The 21,146-nt window shown below is 46.0% G+C and overlaps 1 protein-coding gene across 1 annotated transcript in view; it reads right to left on the bottom strand.

Annotated features, from left to right (window-relative positions):
• Positions 1-21,146, bottom strand: part of plxna2 (plexin A2) — a gene marked incomplete at both ends in the record, with an annotated part of 193,455 nt that overhangs the window by 101,786 nt on the left and 70,523 nt on the right. Inside the window, one exon of the mRNA XM_079239812.1 lies at positions 3,049-3,149. Within this exon, the coding sequence (XP_079095938.1) occupies positions 3,049-3,149 (101 nt within the window). The remainder of the gene's footprint in view (positions 1-3,048; positions 3,150-21,146) is intronic.

Below are 21,146 nucleotides of genomic sequence, written 5' to 3'. Positions count from 1 at the left end.
CTACCAAACATGTCCGCTTTGGGTCAGTTTGTCTGAATGGTATTGTGATCGTTTAAGATGCAACTTTGCGAACCGGAGCTACGTGGTCCTGTCAGACAGAAGAGGCGTTCCCTTGGCAACCCTCCCAGACAACCCGTCTCTGATCAGTTAGACTATGATAACCACGGACGCGCTTCCCTGACTGACTGTAAGCAGCAACTGCTTTCCTCATTTAATTTCTGATGTCTTTCCTCCTCAAACCCACCTGAAAGCTCCAGAGCAGCAAATGGCCAAAACCTCTGATTCATAGAGCTGCTTCACATCTGCTGAAGATTCATTAATCATGCGCATTTGATTGAATGTGGTTTGTTGTTGCTTTCCAGACGCCTGCATCTTGGCTTCATTGTCTGCAAATAAACACTAACAAAGCAAAATGTCAAACATTTTTATTCAGTTGAGGCTGCACTTTACTGCTTTTCATGTTCAGGAATGATTTGTTGACATCCTTTGATTCATTCATTCATTCATTCATTCATTCATTCATTTTATGAACCGCTTTGTTCAACTGAGGGTCGGGGGGAAGCTGGAGTCTATCCCAGCAATCATTGAGCAAGAGGAAAGGTACACCCTGGACAGATCTCCAGTCCATCACAGGGACACAAACAACCATTCACACACACACACACACACACACACACACACACACACACACACACACACACACACACACACACACACACACACACACACACACACACACACACACACTCCTAGGGACAATTCAGAGAAACCAGTTAACCTAACATACATGTGTTTGGACGGTGGGAAGCCGGAGTACCCAGAGAGAACCCACGCATACACTTGAGAACATGCAAACTCCACAAAAAAGGGCCATCGTTGTGTCCCCCCTCAGCGACCTTCTCCACAGTGCTAACCACTACGCCACTGTGCAGCACTGTGGACTTCCTGGTGAGCTTTAAAGCATTTATAGACCAAAACAGCAACAGCGTAAAGGAGAGACTTGAACATATCAGTGTCTGAACAGAAGAAGATGCTACGGTTGGCATGGTGACGGGCAGCGCGGTGCATAGTGGTTGGGACTGCAGCCTCACACCAGGACGGTTGCTGGTTCCAGCCTTGGCTTGGGGGGTTGAAAGGTGGTTTGTCTGTGTGGAGCTTGTGTGGTTTCTCTCTGGTGGGGATTATACTGTGGTTAATTTGTCACTTCACACATGTAAGTCTGCTTTTACTTCCAGCTGTGTCCAGGTTACGCAGTGTGTGCCTGAAGGGGGCAGCAGAGCTTAGTTGGACGAAGTTCGGATCAGTGTATCTGCGTGTATCTTAAACCCTGTAGTTTACTGAAATCTGACGTCTCTTTTCAGAGAACACAGGATTTATCGCACACAAGATGATGTCTTTTTTTTCTACTTGTTTTGTTTTTCACAAGCGAGATTTCTTTTTCTGCTGCTCGATCTCCAAATACGATGTTTCTGCTTGTTCTGACCGAGGCAGCATGTAAAGGTGGATTCAGGAAATAACTCTTTTTCCCAACATGTTAATTTATTCCAGCGTTCCCGATTGTTTAGAATGTGCGAGTTGAAAACACACATCAGAAATGAGAGCTCAGCTGTTACAGGGAGGATTTTTGTCCCAGATATATGTAGGCAGAACTATCTGCAGACCCACCAACGCTCCAATTCCTCCTCTAACTTTCTTCTTCCTCAGTCGGAGCTGACAAGTGTCCTGCCAGGGTCAAGATTGAAAAAAGGGAAGTGGTGGGGGGGGGGGGGGCTGGAAGGACCAGAGGCAGGTGGCACATAAGGTCCCTGGCACTGAGCGAACAGATGGCAGATCTAATGTAAACCGGGGTGCTGACCCTGTGTCCCGATGGTACAGTCCCTGCAAGTGTTTGTGCATGTACACTAACTTCGGCCCCACATGCACGCGCACATTTAATCGCGAGCCCCACATTTACATACTGGAGAAGGCGTTCACACACCGAACACCAGCTCTATGGAAGCCTTTTACATGCTGCTGGAGTAAATTCCTACCAAGCTGAATTATTCCAGCCCCACCACACCTTCACAAAAGCATGTGATTAACAGCCGAGCACAGAGGCTGGTGTTGTGGTAAATGATCCCTGTGTGAAGACATGCAGACGGCAGGGAGTACACAGCTTTCGTCGGCCCCTCCTGCTCCTCTGCAGGCGCATGCTGAATTACCTTGTCGCTAGGCAATTATTAGTCCTGTACCAGCTTTGGAGTGATGTAAATTACTTTAAGTGCACTTTGCTGGGGCCGCCATCACGATAATGATAATTGCAGCGGTGCTCTGACACACAAATATTCAGCTATACCTTTAGAGGGAAGGTCTGCATTTAGGGAAGAGCAAGAAGTGAAGAATTCAAGACGTAACTAAGAAAAGCCCAGACTGATGACAGATTGTGTTTACATAAGGGACAAAGAGGGGGGATAGAGACAGAGCACACCACCTTCCAGCTTCTCTAGCCTTGTTTTGTCTCCATCTTCTCCTTTTTTTTCTGTGGCAATCCACCTAATTACAGTTCTGTTGATTCCATTTCCTGATGGATAGAATAAATTACTAATTTCTAACATTTTATATAAAACTGCAGCGTTTGACTTTCTAGAGGTAAGCTGTCTTGCAGTAACTGCTCAGTCCCAGCAGGGGTCACTCATGGCTTCTATGCTCATTCTGAGGGGTGGGAGGTAAAAAAAAACCCCAAACTTTCTCATAACTCAGCCTCATTGGGTTGAAACAGCAAAGCTTAAACATACAAAAAGCAGAGCTAAAGAAGTATTGAGCCGGTGCGGAGCGTGACAGGTTGTCAGAAAGATCTGGTCTGCTTCGGTCTGGTTTCACACCACGGCTGCTGCACGAAGCTACAAAACCAGCTCTGCACCACTTCCAAGCAGATGCTGCTTGTTTGACACAAACTGTTGCATCCGAGCCGATCGCTGAGAAAAGTAACCATCATGCTTTGCATGCAGACAGAGAATTTGTATGAATACGGTCTTTAAGTGGGTTTGATGGTGACCAAATGATACTCACATGTTATGCAGGACACACCAGCCGCAGTGGGGGTCCCCGGAGCTGAGACACTCTCCACAGGTCCCGTACTGCTCACATGACTCGATGGGAACCTGGGTAACCTGCAAGCAACAACAGGTTTTAATGACATGTAAAAGCAAGAAAAAAAGTTTTTATATCTTTCATCAAATGATTTTTTAGGTGTTTTTACCTCTTTAAAATGTAAAAAAAAGAAAGAAAAAAACATATTTTGGTTAAGTTTATGTGCAGAATGATGTGCAATGCGGCTCTGTTTGCTTTTGTCTGAGATGTCAACTGCACAGACAACTGTCGTCTTTATTCCCCGACATGAAAACAGCTGTGAGCAGCTGGGATCAGTTGGCTGAAGAAGTCTGTTTCTCTGTCATCAATGAGCTTCTGTCCGCCCCAGGGCATCTGTCCATCTCAGCAGAGCCTGAGCAAACACACCTACACACGGGCGAGCAGTGACAGATGTAGAGACTCGCTTGCAGAAACGCTGAAATGTGTCAGGAGCTCGTGTCAAGTTCAAGTGTCCCGCTATGCTGCTCGACAAATGTTCTCTCAAGATGTTTTAATGAGTTTTAGAAAACCATCAGACACTGCAGTGTGTGCCAGTTTGAGAAGTTCAGATGACAGAGGAGTGAAATTGTGGAAATGCTGCAAAATATTGGGAGATTATCCAGCAGCCAATGAACAGAGGTGGCAATTCCTGGTCCAGAAAGTAAAAGTCCTGCCATGTTTCTGGATCTACCTGTACATTTAGAACAGAAGATTTCACTAACAGGCTCGTTTACCTGGTAAATAACCTCTGCTCATTAAATTCAACTCGTTTGTTGACGGGTTAGAGCAACTGCCGGACTGGACTTTTACTTTCTGGACCAGGAATTGGACTGAAAAGAACCATGAAGGAACACCTAAAGTAGTTCTGCTATGCAGACGCAGAACGTTGTCTTGATGTTTGGGAAAGTAAAAACTCCAACGTTCTCCTTGCACGAATTTGCAGAAAGTGTGCATGGAAGTTCACACACTTACATGTTGGATCTAAAACAGTTTCGTACTCCAGTTTGAAGAGCTTGTAGTTTTTTTTAAAACAATCCTTTCTTCATCTTTTTGTTTTTCCATTTGGAATTTCTGCTTGGCACATCCAGTCCACCACATCCTGAAGGGACTGAGGTCTGGACTCAGTGGAGGCCGATCCATGTGTGAAAACACGCTCATTCAGCCATCGGGGGAAATAAAACATGCAACTCAGACTGAAAACACCTCCTCCATCCTCCACCACCGAACCCACACGTGACTGCTGGACTTAAGCTATTTATATTAAGAACCAACGTCCTTCCATCTACTCTGCATTTCCATGTCTGACAACCATACTAGCAGAAAAAAGTTCCAACAAGCTTCCAGCATGCATCACCAAACACTGAGAGTGTGAGTCAGCTGTGTGATCCTGCATCTGGCTCTATTTTCAGCTGCTCCATAACCTGCATTCATCCCTCCACTGGCTTTCATACGTACAGTGTGTGTGTGTGTGTGTGTGTGTGTGTGTGTTCATCGGTCTTTGTCTGTTTCTGCCAGACATGGTTCTGCTCCCTCACACGGCCTTCAGTCTGTTTATTCTGCAGATCCAGACGTCAGTGTGTGTGTTTAAACGTCTGTCTGTCTTCATTCGAGTGTCCCATGAGGTGGCCGTACTCATGCCCGCATGCCAGGAGGAGTAGCTACACACACACACACACACACACACACACACACACACACACATCTACATCATAAACTATCAGAAAAAAACTACATTTGTGTGTGCATGTGTGAGTGTGTGTGTGTTGCAGCTGCCTTTGCTGGTTGACGACAGCAGAGTCCAAACCTCCGGCTCAGATAAACACCTAATGAAAGTGCAAATAACACCCTTTGAGTGTTTTTGCGACCCTGCGCGTAACACCCACTGGGTGACATTAACAGCTCGCCGTCCATCACACACACGTCTCCTGGACATACGGAACGGATCAGCTGCCTGGGAAACGTACAGCATGTGTCTGGCCTCTGAAAGCCGTAGCTGCCCACCCGATCAGCTGCCATGAAACTGTGAGCATTATCATAACAGATCCATAGTTTTTTTCTTTGTTTTACCCCCCCATGTTAAAAAAGAAAAAGTCAATAAGCATCCACCTGTCTGGCTGGTCCCACACCCTGCGGCAGCAGAACGAGGGTCCCAGAGGACAAAGGAAGCCACTGACAGCGTGGGGAGTGGACAGTCTGTGTGGCAGCTCCACCGTGGACGCTCCTGTTAGATTAACCCCCCCCCCAATCACTTCAACAAACTCCATTTGTGTGCACGTCTTGCCTCGCTTCGGGACAAACAGGTGGCATGCTGTAATGAGCTGCAGACGGGGGTCACATCAGCAGCAGAAGCAGCAGCTGATGACAAACAAGCCCACCAAGAGTGAGATCTGACCGAGGGGACGGCGGCTTTGCTCTGTGCGTGTGTGTGTGTGTGTGTGTGTGTGTGTGTGTGTGTATCCCAAAGCAACTGGATTTTTTAACCCAAAGAAAGTGTTCACATCCTCCTCCAAAAACAGGCGTGAAACTTTATAGTGCAACTTCCACAGAGAGCCACGGCCATGAAGGGGTTACAGTGTGGAGACAGCTGTCAGAGTCAGGGGGGTGGACAAGGGGGGGGGGGCGCCGTCTGGTTGTCCCTTATGGAGTACTGTCTAAAGACAGGCAGACAGAGCAGTGTCAGCTGATACAGTACAGGCTGACTGAACACACACACACACACACACACACACACACACACACACACACACACACACACACACACACAGATAAGGGATGTAAGTAAAATATGAGCACTGAAAAAGCTCAGAATTAGATGGAAAGTGTGTGTGTATGTGTGTGTGTGTGAGTTGTATATTGTGTGACTGAGAGTATATTGATGTTTAAACCAGCATGGGTCAGTAGTGGAGATGAACGGGTGTGTGTGTGTGTGTGTGTGTGTAGGGGGGGTGATGGAGGGCAGTGGGCGATCACAGCAGCTGTTGCCCAGCACACGCTACAGTCACTCAACACAGCAGGGCTGCACAATGAAGCCCCTTCTCCCACTGCGTGTGTGTGCGTGTGTCTGAATGCGCACACGCCGAGCGCCTTAACCGATGTGCAGATTGTTGTTCCCGTGTTTTCCAGGAAGGCAAAGAGGCCTCGCAAGCGATCCGGCAGGGCCTCGAACTTTCTCTGCTTCTGCTCTAACAGCAGCATTTGCACTCGCAACCGGCAGCCGAAGTGTCGGGAAGAAGCGCCGCGCTCCACCGACATGCACGCTGATAATATTGCAATGTATGTGCATTACAAAGCAGCAGGAAGGCTTTCATCTCTTCCAGTGTCTCCGAATGAATCAGAGCTCCGTTTCAGCTCTTCAGCCCTGCTGCACTGAGACCCGGCCATGCTCGCTGCACCTCTGTGATGGATGGGGGGGGCACCGGGGCTAAGCTGGAAAGGAAGATGGAAAAGGGCATTCTGGGAAGAAAAAGAAAGTTCTAAAGGAAGATGGAGCAGAGAGGAAACAGCCCACTGCCCTGAGATCTGATGGGACCACTCTCTGTGTTTCCACTCAGTGAAAGAGAAAGCGACAGAGGAGAGAAAAATCCCAGCGTCACTGGTAATGGAGGGAAAGCTATTTTGCACGTTGCTGTCAAGGCAACAGCCGGGGCTCTGACCTCAGGAACACCCCCACATCTCCCACCACCATCATGGATCCCTCCAGCCTTCAAAACCTTGAGCGGTGCATGGTAAACAGCTGGCACCTCTGGGACTTCCTGCCATCTACACCTCCTTTTAAACACACACACACACACGCACACACACACACACACACACACACACGCTGGTGGCTCCCATAGACCCCATCCATTTTTAATGAGAGTAAGCCGGGCTACCACGTCACTGGAATGAGAGACATCGATCATGAACACAATACCCATTCCAGCAGAGAGGAAGAGGGAGAGCATGAACGAGTGTTTGTGTGTGTTTTAATGTGTGTGTGTGTTTCAGCAGGACTAATCACAAAGGCACCAAAGCAGAGCAAATTCTTGCTGCTGAATGAATGAAAACCAATGAAATGTACAGGCTGAGCGTCCCGCTCCCACGGTGACCCTGCAGCCGGCGTTTCCTGCGTTGATACGGACACGAGGCCGTCTGAACCGCTTCCCCTTTAATCTGCTCTAGTAATCCAAATGAGGCTGTTCCTCAGGACAACAGCCACATCTCTCTCGTTTCGCTCTCGCTCTCTCCTCCTCCTCTTTCGCTTCTTTGCCTCAACTGGAAATCCATCCGCTGTTCCCGCTAAGACCCAAACAAATCCGCTCTGTCGGGTCGAGGCAGAGCGATCTCCCTCAGCTTGTTGGCCTCCACCCACAAGCAACGACACTCTGCCACTGAGAAAACCACAACGGTGGCGCTGCATCTGAAAGCAAAAGGTCCCTCCTCCTCTGACTTTGGTGCTCTTGGTTTACAGGAGTATTTTTGGGGGTTTTTTAGGACTGAAAATAAGTCAGTTGTTCCAACACCATCATCAATATCCATCCTCGCTCTGGCTGACCCTGAGAGGAGAGGTGAGAGGTTCTGTTGAAGGGTTTTGGCTAGCTCAAGGATAATCACGCCTCAAGACTCGCACCAATTACTCCCATTTTGATTAAGGGGACAACTGGGGCACGGTTGTGATTGCTAGATGGGGGGGGCGTGCGCGGGTGCTGATCTTTTGGACGTCTTCAGTTGATTGTGGAAAGACAACGCAACAGCTGGCAGCTTTGAGAGCTCCGAAGGAAACACATTCCAGGAGCAAATGTGTTTAAGTAATTATTACAGCGTGCACTACGAGCACAACCCTCCTCATCTCGTCCCTAAAGAGAACCGCTACAACCTCCATCCTCCAGAGACTTCCAGGTTGTGTGTGTTCTGCTGCAACGAGCTGCTCTACCAGAGCGTGTTTTAGATGTTGCTCTTGTTACGGATGTCAGAGGGCTCCCTGACAACACATTTCAGAGAAACAAGTTCTGCGTAGGAATGCAGGATATAGATTTTTTTTTTCTGCTGCATAACATTTATTACAAGATTGTCTAATGCAGGCAGCATTCGGGATACATGGACGTAAGCAGAATTCAGTGCGAGACAAACACCTCCTTTGTGTTATTGGACCCTTTTGTGAAGGTCAGGCCTTTTTTATACAGGGTGGCTTTTAGAATAACGGCCTTTGAAGTAAAGGGAATGGGATTCAAAGTATATATTGCTTGCCTATTTCAAGAGGCCGAGCATGGGGGAGGAAAAACGAAAAAGAAAAAAGGGCTGATGCAAAATGAAATGATGCAGCTTGCCTCACACAAGCAGTCATCTTGCAGACTCCAGAAATGATGAGGTGTGAAAACAGGAGCTGTCACAGCCAGGTCTCTTTCTGCATCCATTCCCGTTTTTCTCCTTGTCTATTAACCAACTCAAACGACAAAACAGTTGCACACAAACACACACACACACACACACACACACAGCCATGCACACATTTCCTTTTGTTTATTGGATTTAGCCTGAGCCTCTAGATCTGGGTCAATTGAAAACGTCAGGACACTGTAGATCCATAAGACGGAATAAATAAAGACAAAAAAAGCTGGAGGCACTGTAGACACAGCAACTACACACCACAGCTATGATAACTCCCCCACCTTCAAAAGATACAAGGATAATGTGGATATTAAGCTAAAATTGATTACATCCATCCCCACATCATCCTGCTCTGATGGCTGAAAAACATCCCCACCTCCACCCCACGTTGAAGGTTTAACCTCCCCGCAAAGCCTCCAGTCCCAGCCAGGACGGGTCCCTGGCAGCTCATCAGAAGTAACAGACTGGTAAGAGACAAACTGCCAGGCAGGAAAACAGGGGAGGACCAGGTCAAGCATGCGTGGTCTGACCGAAGTTTGAACTCCGAGACTCGCCAGCCGCTAAGCGTTAAAGCTTAACCTGGAACATTTAAAGTGAGTAATAATACAGTCCAGTGTTTTCTCCCGGCAGCTTTACAATGAACTGCGCTGGTGTGACATTTCAGAGGCATTTAGCCAAGCCAAGGACGCTTTTCTAAAGACTTTTCTGTCCACTCAAGTTTCTGCTGGCAAAGTGAAGTCATTTAAAGTGGAAATAAAAGTAGGCTCTAATTACGACTGAAAGGGATTTCACCGGCCTTCTGCGGGATGTAATGATACCGTGACAAGAGCATAAATCTTAAACAACTTTAGAAAAGTTTGCTTGAAATCTTTTCAAACGGTCCCCAGATCATTTCGCCCCCCCCCCCCCCCCCCCCCCCCCCCCCCCCCACCCCTCCCCTCCCACTCCAGCAGACGAGCAGTCCGATCCTTCATGTCGCTACGTGCAACATATATGTGTTTCTAACTCCTTCTGTTGGCTCAGTGGCATTTATTATACACATTCCTGGAGCCTAGTTGCACAGCAGGGTCCTGAGACTGAGAAACTCCACAACTCAATCTACCGGGATGCTTCATCACTTATGGCACACCAGCGACCAACGCAGGGGTCTTTAACGTGTACGGTGGCTGGGTTATCAAAGAAAACACAAAAGGACGATAAAAGAAGGGGACAGAGCGTGACATAAGACAAGAGCCAACATTGGATTGACTTTTACTGGTTAGAGAGGGTTCAGAGTCGGACATAAGACGGAAGCTGAACTACACTTTTTTCGGGGGGGATTTTACTGAGAAAATCACCAAAATTCAGCAATGCTTCTTTTAAGAAGAAAGAAAAAATCCAGCAAAGAAACAGGAACCTGAGCGACGCATCTGGACCTTCAGTTGTTCACTGGAGCATCATCACGGTGTGTTCAGACCAAACGCCTCAAAAAACACTCAGAACGCTGAACGCGCGACGCTGGTCACTAAACTGCCACTTTTGTGTCCTGCCGCGTCTGCTGCTTGTCTGCAGCGAGCGGCAAATGCGGCGGAAAAGAGAGGAGTGAGGCGGAGCTTTCCTTCCGGTCAGTCTGAATGATGGCGGATTCAGTAGAGAGATGGCATGGCTTTATTTAATAAATTAAGCTAGAGGACGTTGTCGTAGGGCAGTGATAGTCAGTGTTAATGCAACAAGAGCAGAGAACCGCTGCCGCCGCCGCCCCCAAACAAAGCGTTGCTAGGCAACATATCCTGCTACATTGCCAAATCAGTAACATTCAGCTTTTTAGTAAGGAATGGTTATCCTAAATATTGCACGGGGTAATGGCATCTCAGCCCCGTGTCTGGGTTCACCACAGGGATCCTCCAGGAGCTGCGAGCTGATCGCTCTGATTGGTTGACGCCCCGCGTCAAGCAGCCAAAGTTCAGCTTTGTCCATCTCTGGCTTTTGACGCGCGGAACGCGTGGAAAGCCAACGCCCAAAACGCGCAAAACGCGATCCGGGAAATGCCGCGCCTCCACATAGACTTTACATGGAAACCTGCCGCTCTTCACACTCAAAACGCGTTTGGTCTGAACACACCGTCAGAGATGGTCGCCATGGAAGCACAGCTGTCAAGAAGCCATTTTTAAGAGGTGAGAAAAGGCTGAGGTAAGGCAGAAACTGAAACTGGACTGAAATCAGTGGCGACAGCGCTGATGGAGGGTTGGATCCTCCCTGGTCCCGGACAGCAGCGCTCCTGCAGCAGTGTGGAATCATCTGGACAGACATCTGGAGACAAATGCAGCCAGCATCTGAAGAAAAGCTGAGAACTACTTCCTGAAGACACGAACAAAAGCTTCAACATGAGCTTTCAGACTGTTGCAGGATAAAACCGCTTCTATCAAATATTGACTCAAACCCTGTTTTTGCTTTAAGTAGCACATTTCCATGTATAATTGTACACGTTTCTGTAAATAACCGCCCCCCCCGCTTCTTGTTTTCTTGGCAAAATCTAAAGAAAGGAGGAACGACAGAAGACTTTTGTGCACTTCTGTGCCATGCGGGACCTCCAAAAGCACTAAATCCCTTTTCTCATGGCCACGCATGCTAACAAACAACATACAGAACAAATACACGACACACACACGAGTGCAAACACGGCATTGAATTTCAGCGTGTGTCCTCAGGACTGACGGCCAGCTGCAGGGATTAAAGACAAATTGGGGCAGCCAGCAATAAGGAGAAGATGGAACTGTCTCCTAATCTCTGTTTATGTGTGTTGGCGAGTGTGTGTTTAGACATTGCAGGCTTAAGGACCAGAGGGAGGAGTCGGTGGAAGGGGGGGTTTGGGGGAGCGTATAGGGAATGTGAGTGTAGAGGTAATGGAGTGAGGGAATCGACCAGTGAGGAGGATGAAAATTCCAAGCAGTCAATACAGCGAGGAGTGTATCAATTATGTATGGCTTCAATCGTCTTTTTGGTCAAGGCGAAGGGGGGAAGAGGTTAAATCGAAAAGGTGTTTTGTGTTTGTTTTGTTTTTACTACACTCCAAATCTGCTTTTGTATCTATACCGCTGCCCAATGAGGCGCTCGGCGCCTTGAATCCCAAACAATGCTGTTCAATAACTTGTATATAAAACAAGCACCGGGGAGAAATGGGATTTTCGGCCACGCCTCACTCTTTTCTTCTTTTCCTGTTTGTCTCCCTGCAGTTTCCACTGCAGACAAGACTTGCAAGGGTAGAAGAACATGCCAACTTATTTATGTATGACTTAAAAGCCTTCACTTACAGTAAAAACACAATGTCAAGTACTGTTAATTACACACCTGCAGCCTCTAGTCCCGTCCAAAAACCATGTGCCCCTTTATATACCAGCTAAAAGATGCTGAGATGGATACTGACAATAAGATCTGAAAGTCCCTGGCTCTTTTTCCGACCCTTTTCTCTTTTCCACTTATCTCCCATCTCTGGTCCAGCACACACACACACACCTCCATGCCGCTCTGTACGCTCTCCTTTAAGGCTGCCGGTGGAGGTGGCCTCTTTGCTCTGTAATTCAGTCAGGAGGCTAAAAGGAGGAAATTACATCCAAGCTGCCGGACCACTTTGAACTCTCAGCCAATGCTTGCTCACTTGCAACTGGTTTAAAGGCCCGCACTGACATTTAAGAGATGGACATAAAAGTGCCTGAGAGAGCTTGTGAATGCACCATGGCAAAAAACAAAACAAAACACAATAACCGAGAATGTCACACCGATATACAAAACCATGACCCCACGTCCCGATTCAGAATTCTTTCAGTGGTTTAACTTTATCTTTTGCAGCTTTTTCTCGCAGCTTTAAGCTAAAACAATGAACACCTTCGTATCCTGTTACTTTGCAAACGCTTTGCAACAGAATCCAGCAAATACTATAAGTAAAGGATTTAAATGAGAGGCTGTATTTAAGAGCAGCCTTCTGTAATACTGATGTTAAATAAAAGAAAAAGGTAGAGTTCTTCCACCGAGTCACTATAAAACATCATGAAAACCTGGATATTAATGCTAACAGAAAAAAGAAGCCACTTCACTCCCTTATGTGATAAAAAATCAACCACAGATTTGGAAACTATAACCAGCAGAAAGGCTGCTGAAAAAGATGGCGGCCAAGTTTGCAGCGGCATAAGCTCACAACCTGTTACTGTTAATTAACTTCCTTCTGTTGCAACCCAGTAAATATTCCTGCCCGACGCGATGGCGGAGGTCCGTTCTTATTCATATCTGCTCACGTTTAATTATATTCCTTTTGTCTGTCAGTCCGTCAGTCCCAACCTATCTTTAACCCACCTGTCGGGACCGCCCAGCTCTGTGACAACCTTCCCCGTCGGTCGCATCGCTCTACCTCTTTGTCTTTCCATCCATCTCTGCTCCGTCTTTGTCCAACTTGTCTGAGGGTCTCTCAGCGGGATTCCAGACTGTCAATGCAGTCAGTAATGAGGTGTATGCTTCAGTCAGCATGTGAGGAGTTAATAAGGAAGCAGCAGAGGCCATCACACATCAACAGGCATGAGCGCATGTGTGTGCATGTGTGTGTGTGTGTGTGCGTGTGTGTGTGTGTGTGTTTGAGGGGAGGGTGTGAAGGCTGCGGAGCCTCCCTGGCACACTTACGGCTGTCTGTCGACCAACGGGGGTATTGATTTGCAGGGGAAAAGCAGACAGAAATGAATTCTGATCCACACAGGGACTCTGCAGTGCACGTCTGAGTGTGTTTGCTTTTTTTTTCCTTGACGTGTGTGTGTGTGTGTGTGTGTGTGTGCATGTTTGTTCTCTTTGTTTCTGCATCTCTCTCTGTGTACATGATGTACATACAAATGAAGGGTTTGGATACACCCCACAGCTCTCAGGGCTGTTGCACGTGTGTGTATGAGTGATGAACGTGCACGGTGAGATGAAGAGACACATGAGGAAGGAGGTATTGATAACTAGGCTCAGGTGGTGAGAAATACTTCATCTGATCTGAACTCTCTGTGTGTGTGTGTGTGTGTATGTGTGTGTGTGTGGCATGTCTGTGAAGATGCATGCGTTTTGCGCATGTTACATGTGAAACACACACAAATTGCTGCTCAGCTGGGCTTCAGCACTGCTAAATTAATGAGAATCTCAGGAGCTGTTGGAGCTGAAAGACCTCATCAGACCTTATAATAACGCCCATGATTGATTCCAATTTGACTCCAAGAGAAAAATACGGGAAAAAGAAAAGAAATGTGGGGAAAACTTCTGCACTGAGGAGGAAATTATTCCATTTTTTTGCCTGTAAGGAAATTCTGTGGGGTGACGGAGAGAAAGGGAACAGTGAGTGATCTTCGTCTGAAAGTGCCGGGGTGTCTTTGTTTGGGAAGAAGAGGAAGAAAAAAATCAACATAATGAGCCCAAACTGCCTTTGTGTCTCACTCTCTTCGTCTCTCTCTCCTCTCCCCACCCTCCGTCGCAGGATTCTCAGACAGCTGCCTCCGTGCTCTCAAATTAACTGCTCCCCAGTTGCTTTGGGAAAAATGTGAATTAAATAAACATTTTATCTCTAGGTGATTTTTTTTATGGGGGCGGGGGGGACTTTACACTTACAGTATGAACTTTTAACAGCCCTGAGATGGAGGTAGCAGTAGTTTATTCCAGTTCATATTCACCACGATCCCTATCCGCCACTCTGGGGTCATATCTGCCTCCACCCCCCCCCCCCCCCCCCCCCCCCATGATACTTCTGGCTCCAAATCTCAGATCGACAAGCTGGCATGGAGGGGAATATTTCAGCAGGCAGCCAGCAGACACACTCTTTAAATCACTGCTCTTATCTAGACTTTGCTCTCTAATATTTTTCCTCAAATATTGTACAACAGATATTGTCTGCATATGTACAAACACACACAGCCAGAAATGTGTGTGTGTTCTCACACCTCTCAGGATATGACAGTGAGTGTTTGGTCATGTGTACAGACTCAGATCCAGGCCCCTTTTACAGGTTAAAGTAAGTTGATCAATGAAAACAGGGGTCTTAACCCTCTGGGGACCAAGGGTATTTTAGAGAAATAAACCTCGCTTGACTTTTTTTTTTTTTGTTTCAATGATAAAAAACACCACCTTTCAATGCCCCATAATGTCCTATACCTTGTTTTTTTTTTTTTTTTTTTTTTTTTAAATTGAAATATCATAAACTGCTATGTAAATGAGGCTCCTTTGCTTGAAATAAAAAGTATTATAATTTCGAAACATGACTAAAGGTACTGAAGGGGACTGAATCACTGTCAGCTGCACACACATCTGTTACCAAGTTATACGTCTGTTACAACGCCGTCGTGTCGTTCATGTTGAAATAAACTACTTGAGTAATGCAAAAGTTAGTTTGAGCAATTACACATGGTATGTGTGCGTAAAAGCCGTTGTTTTCATAATTTATCGGCCTTGTAAATACAGAAGGCAGCTATCCGACTGCTAATGACACGATGCATAGTGATTGACATTGTTTGGAGGCGTTTCCTGAGGCGTCATCGGCTCTGATTGGATAAACACGTGTCATGCGCCAAAGACAAAGGCTCTGATTGGAACACCTATTCTGACACAACACTGTATCACCTATGAATGGGCTACAGTGATGCTGGAACTAGCGTCTGAAAGCCCGGAGTCTCCCGATTAAGAGGGAAAAAAAGTAACTTTCTATCTTTTATGACGATGCAGACGTCCCCAGAGTGTTAAACATGTGGTCCGCTGAGCCAAAGCCAGAAGGTCCAGTCTGCGCTGTGGGAGGAATCCGGTAAATGTGAAAATGATGAGAAGATACAGACTTAAACTTTAAGTAAAAAAAACACAAAAAAAAAACAACAGCAATTCCTAATGAGCCCATCTCAAGCTGCATGTTTTTATGTTTAAATATAAAATGTATATAAAAGGCAGAAGGATAACTCATTTTATATTTTTCTTCAGTTTAGATGGTCAGGACTATGCAGATGTGGAAATGTAAAGGTCTGCTCAGTAACTTTGTGAACATAATTTCTGATTCTGGCTCCACTGTGAATTTCACGCATCAATGAGCAAATATGTTAATTAAAATAAATCAACAAATAATATAAAATATGTAAATAGATAAAATTAAACTTGTAACTGAACCAAAATATGGCTGAAACTTTACTCATTTTCCTCAGGAAAGTCCAGGTTTTTCATCATATGCTTTCTGAAAGAATCATTTATTCAACAAAACCATACTGATAATTTACTCCTTTGCACCAAAACAAAGGGAAATGTTCAGATTTAGGCATTTATAGGTTATCATCCAACTATTTCACGTGCTTGACCCACTTCAGATATAATTGCACTGTATGAGTTTGACACCCCCCATCTGAAAGCTGCATAAAGGTAAGCACAGCACAGAGTGTGAGGCAAACACACCTGTAATTGGCACTTTCTGTATGATTTATGATGCATGCAGAGGTAATTCCTCCACCCAGAAAGTCTAAAAGAGAGTAACTGGATATATATATATATATATATAAACATGATCAAACACACATCCAGTGATGTAAATTCACACTCACACATACTGTACAATACTAAATCCATCAGCCGGGTTCAGGCTGACAGTTTTGTCAAAGTGAGCCGCAGGGGAGAGGAGAACGGCATTGTGGAACCGAGTCCTCCCATCGGACGCTTCTCTGACAGCGGAGAAGAAAGGGGAAGAAGAGAAGAGAAAGAGGTGGGGAGGGGTGGGGAAAGTGTTGCACAACCCCGGCAAATGGGGAGAAGAAAGGGTCGAGCTGCCATGGGTAGCCCATCAAAAACCAGACGCTTTCCTGCTGTAGCCTGTTTACGACGACTGGCCTTGTGAAGGACAGACAAAGAGCATGCTGCAGCCCTGTCAGCGAGGCTACATCACTCACCAACACACACACACACACACACACACACACACACACGCACACACACACAAGCACACACACAAGCACACACACAAGCACACACACAAGCACAAAAGACCACCTGAGTTTCTGCCAAATGCAGCTCACGGACCTTTAAAAGGAACACAGCAAAGACTTTTTGTACCTGGTGAAACATGCATGCCTTTTCGCACAGGCACAGCTGGTGGCGTCATATCAATACCTGTCAAACAAGAAAGACCAATCCAGACCGAGACATTCACCACAGCGGTGAACGTCGTCCCATGGCGGCGCAGAGACCTGCACACACACAGCCTCCACCAATTATAGGAAAAAAACACCTTCACTTTGCTCTTCGCTCGACTCCTGACAAACACTGTCGCGATTCCTTCTCCCTGACACTCTCCCAGCTTTAATTAGGCTTGTAAATAATTATTGCAATTAAAGCCTACAATTAGGAAGACTGAAGCACAGCCATTAGCTTCACAGTAAATGTCAGGAGCGTTCTGCATAGGAACAGGGAGGAAACAGATAAATGCTGGGCCATTATGGAGACAGACAGGCAGTGAGAGTGAAAAGAGACAGAATGGGGTGAAGGGTGGAGGTGGGGAGGGACTGTACGGCGGGGTGGGTGTATGACGGCGGTTGACGGACTCACAGCTCTTAATTATAGAGCTGATTATTCCGGCTGGATGGCGGCTGGACTGTCTGCATTTAGCGCACAAACACAAAGCAACAAAGTGTGTGTGTGCACACAATACAGTATAGAAACACACACGAGTTATCTCAGCGCACAAGAAGTATGAAAATTAACAAGGTATCCTGAGATTAGCGCGTAAACATCCCGACGGAGCGCAGAGGTAGCCAGAACCGGCAGATCACAGTCTTAGTTCCCAACTTTGAGTGTTTTTCAGGGTGATTTCTGGGGCTGTGATGATACGCTTTTGTCCCGATTTGATTCGATTTTTTTGGCTGCAGATTCAATTTAAGTTGCAATTCTCACAATTCTTTGATATTGCTAATTTTTGTAGATTAAAAACAAAAAAATGTATAAAACTTTTTTTTTTCTTGCTTGTTATTTTTCTTGATTTCAATTAGGAAAAAACAACCCAGACCATCATTCTGCTGCTGCTATAACGTCCAAGAAGACAAGTTAAAAGATCAATAAAGACAATAAAAATGACCAAAAATTTTGTAATGGATTAAATTTATTTATTTGGGAAAAAGAAAAAAAAAAAAAAAAAAAAATCCAGATTTTCTACTTCTCGATTCGATTTTCCCACCCCTGGTAATTTCTACTTAAAACTGCTCACAAATGTTCGGGGTTTATTTCTAGACATGAACCATTTGTGGATTTTGAAATTCCTCCATTTGTCTCTGCAGAGATCGTCTGAATGTCTTAGTCTGATGGATGTCTTAGGTTCAGGTATCTTAGATCATCTCCAATGATGTCACACGGTCAGCGAACGTCTCCTGCAGAGGCAGTGAGAGATGAGCAGACACGTGCGATCAGCCAACATGTGTGCAACTCCTCAAACACACACATCTGGTTGGGAACCAGTACCTCCAGTCTGAAAGTGTCACTTTTAGACATGCACTGCATGTCACCTTCAGCTGAGTGCATTTAATTCCAGGTAAAACAGAACTGTAAAACAAAGGATGAGTTCAAATAAAGATGGGAAAGGAAGTGAAAAAGAACATTTTCAAGCCCAGACTTAAGTTATACATCAGTTCATTCTCTTTCCTCTCACCTCATATTTGTTTTACACTCCTGCAGAGGGACCAGGGAGCTGACGCCACACACTGGCTGAATGCTGATTGGCTGAAAGTTGTCGAGCTGAGAAAAGCCTGACTCCAGCCGACAACAACCGATTTCAAAATAAACAGGATAAAGTGGCAGAATGGCACCCAGTGAGCACAAAACCACTGTTCTCTGGCAGGAATCTGGGCTTTTAGGTACTGGTAGTCCGTTTTATAAACTTTCTCCAAATAAGCTAATCAGCTCTTTGTCACGTTAGCGTAAAATGCAACGACAGGAAAAAAACTAAAGCGAGAGGCAGCGACGCTTCAAGCTGCTCCTATTTACTGCACTGCATGCATGTAGCAGTGGAAAGCTGAAACAAGCTGAGGTACCTTCAGCCCATCACGTGATCCCTGTCCGTTTATCACCCCGAGTTTCCCTTCGGAGCAGCCGCCATCCGACAGGACGACTACCGGTGACACGCAGCTGGGTTTAAACACATTTATGGGTTTCTTGTATGTGACTGAATATGTCTGACATCACATAAATGGACTCAAACCTGCAAGTCCTGACATTCACCTGAACAAAGGGTCACAGTAAAGAACTTCTCTAATGACAGCTGTGTGGTCCGCCGTCACGTTCCTGCATCCACAGCGTGCACCGTGAGCCGCTCAGTGTTGACCTCTGCTGATTTAACAGGGACCTTGGTGTGTGAGGGGTGAGGGGGGGGAGGAAACAGTGGATGGACGGGGGGGGGCTCTGGGCTGGGACACCGGTGTGCACAGGCTGCTATTAATTAACAGCTTGATGGGTGCTGACAGGACGTGTGCTGCTATCAAATAATGAGGTTAGGATTGGTCGATGGTTCCAGGCACAAAACCTGATTAACACTAATCCTGGCTTAAGTCAATTAACAATGCCTGTTCGGGGGGCTCATGCAAATGAGGCGCCTTTGTTAGGTGGGCAAGCGCAGAGGGGGCAAACAGAGCTCGACATTCAGACATGTAGAACGTCACTAGAGCATAGCTAAAAGGTGGACGGACATATCGGTCATCGTGAGAAAGAAACATCAAGTTAAAGACAGCTGATCGTTGGGGTGGGGGGGTCTTCAGCTGACCTGCTGAGTCACCGACTCCCTGCGTTTAATCAACACACTCAGGCAACCCTTGAACTTCACACAACCTCTGACCTGCACTAGGAAATAAATGGCATCTGCATGGAATGAAACACTTGGAGCCTGTTTGTCAACGTGCTCGCCCCCAACGGCGGGAAACAGGACACGTACGGGGCTTGTGAATTCATGAAGAGTGGTTTAAAACAAACAAGTTTCCCCTCAGCAGCTGTATGTGATCTAACGTCATGTGACTGAAAAGTAAAGCAACACAGGACCGTTGCTGTGATTATTAGAGGATTAGAGTCAGATCATCCAGCTGAAAATCAGAAAGTGAGTTTTTTTTGGGTTTTTTTCCATCTTCTCTCGATGTAATTAACTAAACAACCGACTTAAGCTCTTTGTGAAAAATGTAGAAAACCGCCAGCAGAAAATCCCTGAAAATCGGGCACGCATTGGTGAATGAATCAATATTTCATATCTTTTTATTATTGATTTTCTGTAGAGTTTGGGCCTGCAAACATAAGCATGTCTTTGAGTAATTGTCCCTGCTTGCTGACCTTATCTGGGTAAAGCAGTCTCCAGGGTGCAGATGTGAAACGATGAAATGCTTGATGATCAAAGATGAGAAAAGGGAATTCGATATTTTTCCAACAAGAGCTTAAAAACAAGGGAAAATCATTTAAAAAAGATATTTGCATGGAATACTTTTTAGTCATTTTGGATTTATCTGGAAATGCCGTGGCAAACGCAGCGTCAGGCGACGGCGGCGTAACAAGACGGCGAGGACAACCGGTGGTTTCTTTATAATGAAAAGCCTAAACGGCATCATCAATATCATTGGATGTGCTTATTGACAAGGGAATTTATCCTAATTTGTCTGTGTGTCAATATGAAGTGAGGCTGGATTCAGCAGAAGGTTCCAGGCTCCTTTCTAAGCAACAGGATCTGGGTAAGGAAGCAGCCATGCGACTGATTTGCTGGCCCTCACCCCAACAGCTGCCAAAAGAGAAGAAAAACAAAAGCCTATCTATCAAGCCCAACGTAGACTACCTGAGTGACGGCAGGCTGGACTAAACATGTGTGTCTGCTGTTAAGGTTTGCTGAAAACAGACAGACGAAAGCGAGCCGTGGCCACGCTCCTGATAAGCCCCAGCGAGGGTGGGATCCAACGCAGATGTGTGGTCCATGTGTTGGCACATGGCGTGGGTCTTCTCATGCATGACAGCAAACATTTGCCTGGACCACTTTTCTCATATAAACAGCGGTTTCGACGCTGTTGTTGGCAGGCATGGCGTACATGCGCGTCAGACGTTGTCACACTTCCTAAAACAAACCCAACCTGACCTTGGCTGGAAGATTAAACCAGGTATGATAACTCACAGGAACCAGAGACCACATCTATCAATTCTCAGGTTTTATTTATTAAAAATGCAACAATGGTCTTAAAATTAGGTCAATGTACTCTCCGATAAATAACAACACAAACACATTATGTGCTAATATTCATTAAAGAAACATTTGTATGAAAACTGCTAATCATTAATCCACATCAGGCTAAAGAAAGCACCTCTATAAAAGCAGAAGTTGTGGCGGGTTGAAGGTTCATTGCACTCGTGTGTTAACATAATGCCCCTTAAGGCTGAAGTTGTTCCTGTCCATCAGTCTGGTGGGTTATAAAGTCAGTTTCAGATTATTTATAATCCATCAGTCTACAGCGAGAAAGATGTTTACAATCGATAAACCCTGAAGACAGCTGCCAGTCCTCTCTGAAGCGGTGGCAAGTCACAGCAGGTTCATCCTGAAGTGAGGGAGTTGCAGACGACAACAGGAGCTACATCTTAGAGTCCCCAGCTCCACGGTAGCATGCTAAGGTTCATCCAGTATATGTTTGGTTGGAATAGTCGCAGAAGTGTGT

Source organism: Telmatherina bonti (assembly GCF_933228915.1).
Source record: "Telmatherina bonti genome assembly, chromosome: 4".
NCBI lineage: Eukaryota > Metazoa > Chordata > Actinopteri > Atheriniformes > Telmatherinidae > Telmatherina > Telmatherina bonti.
This window is presented reverse-complemented; position numbering and strand designations above follow the sequence as displayed.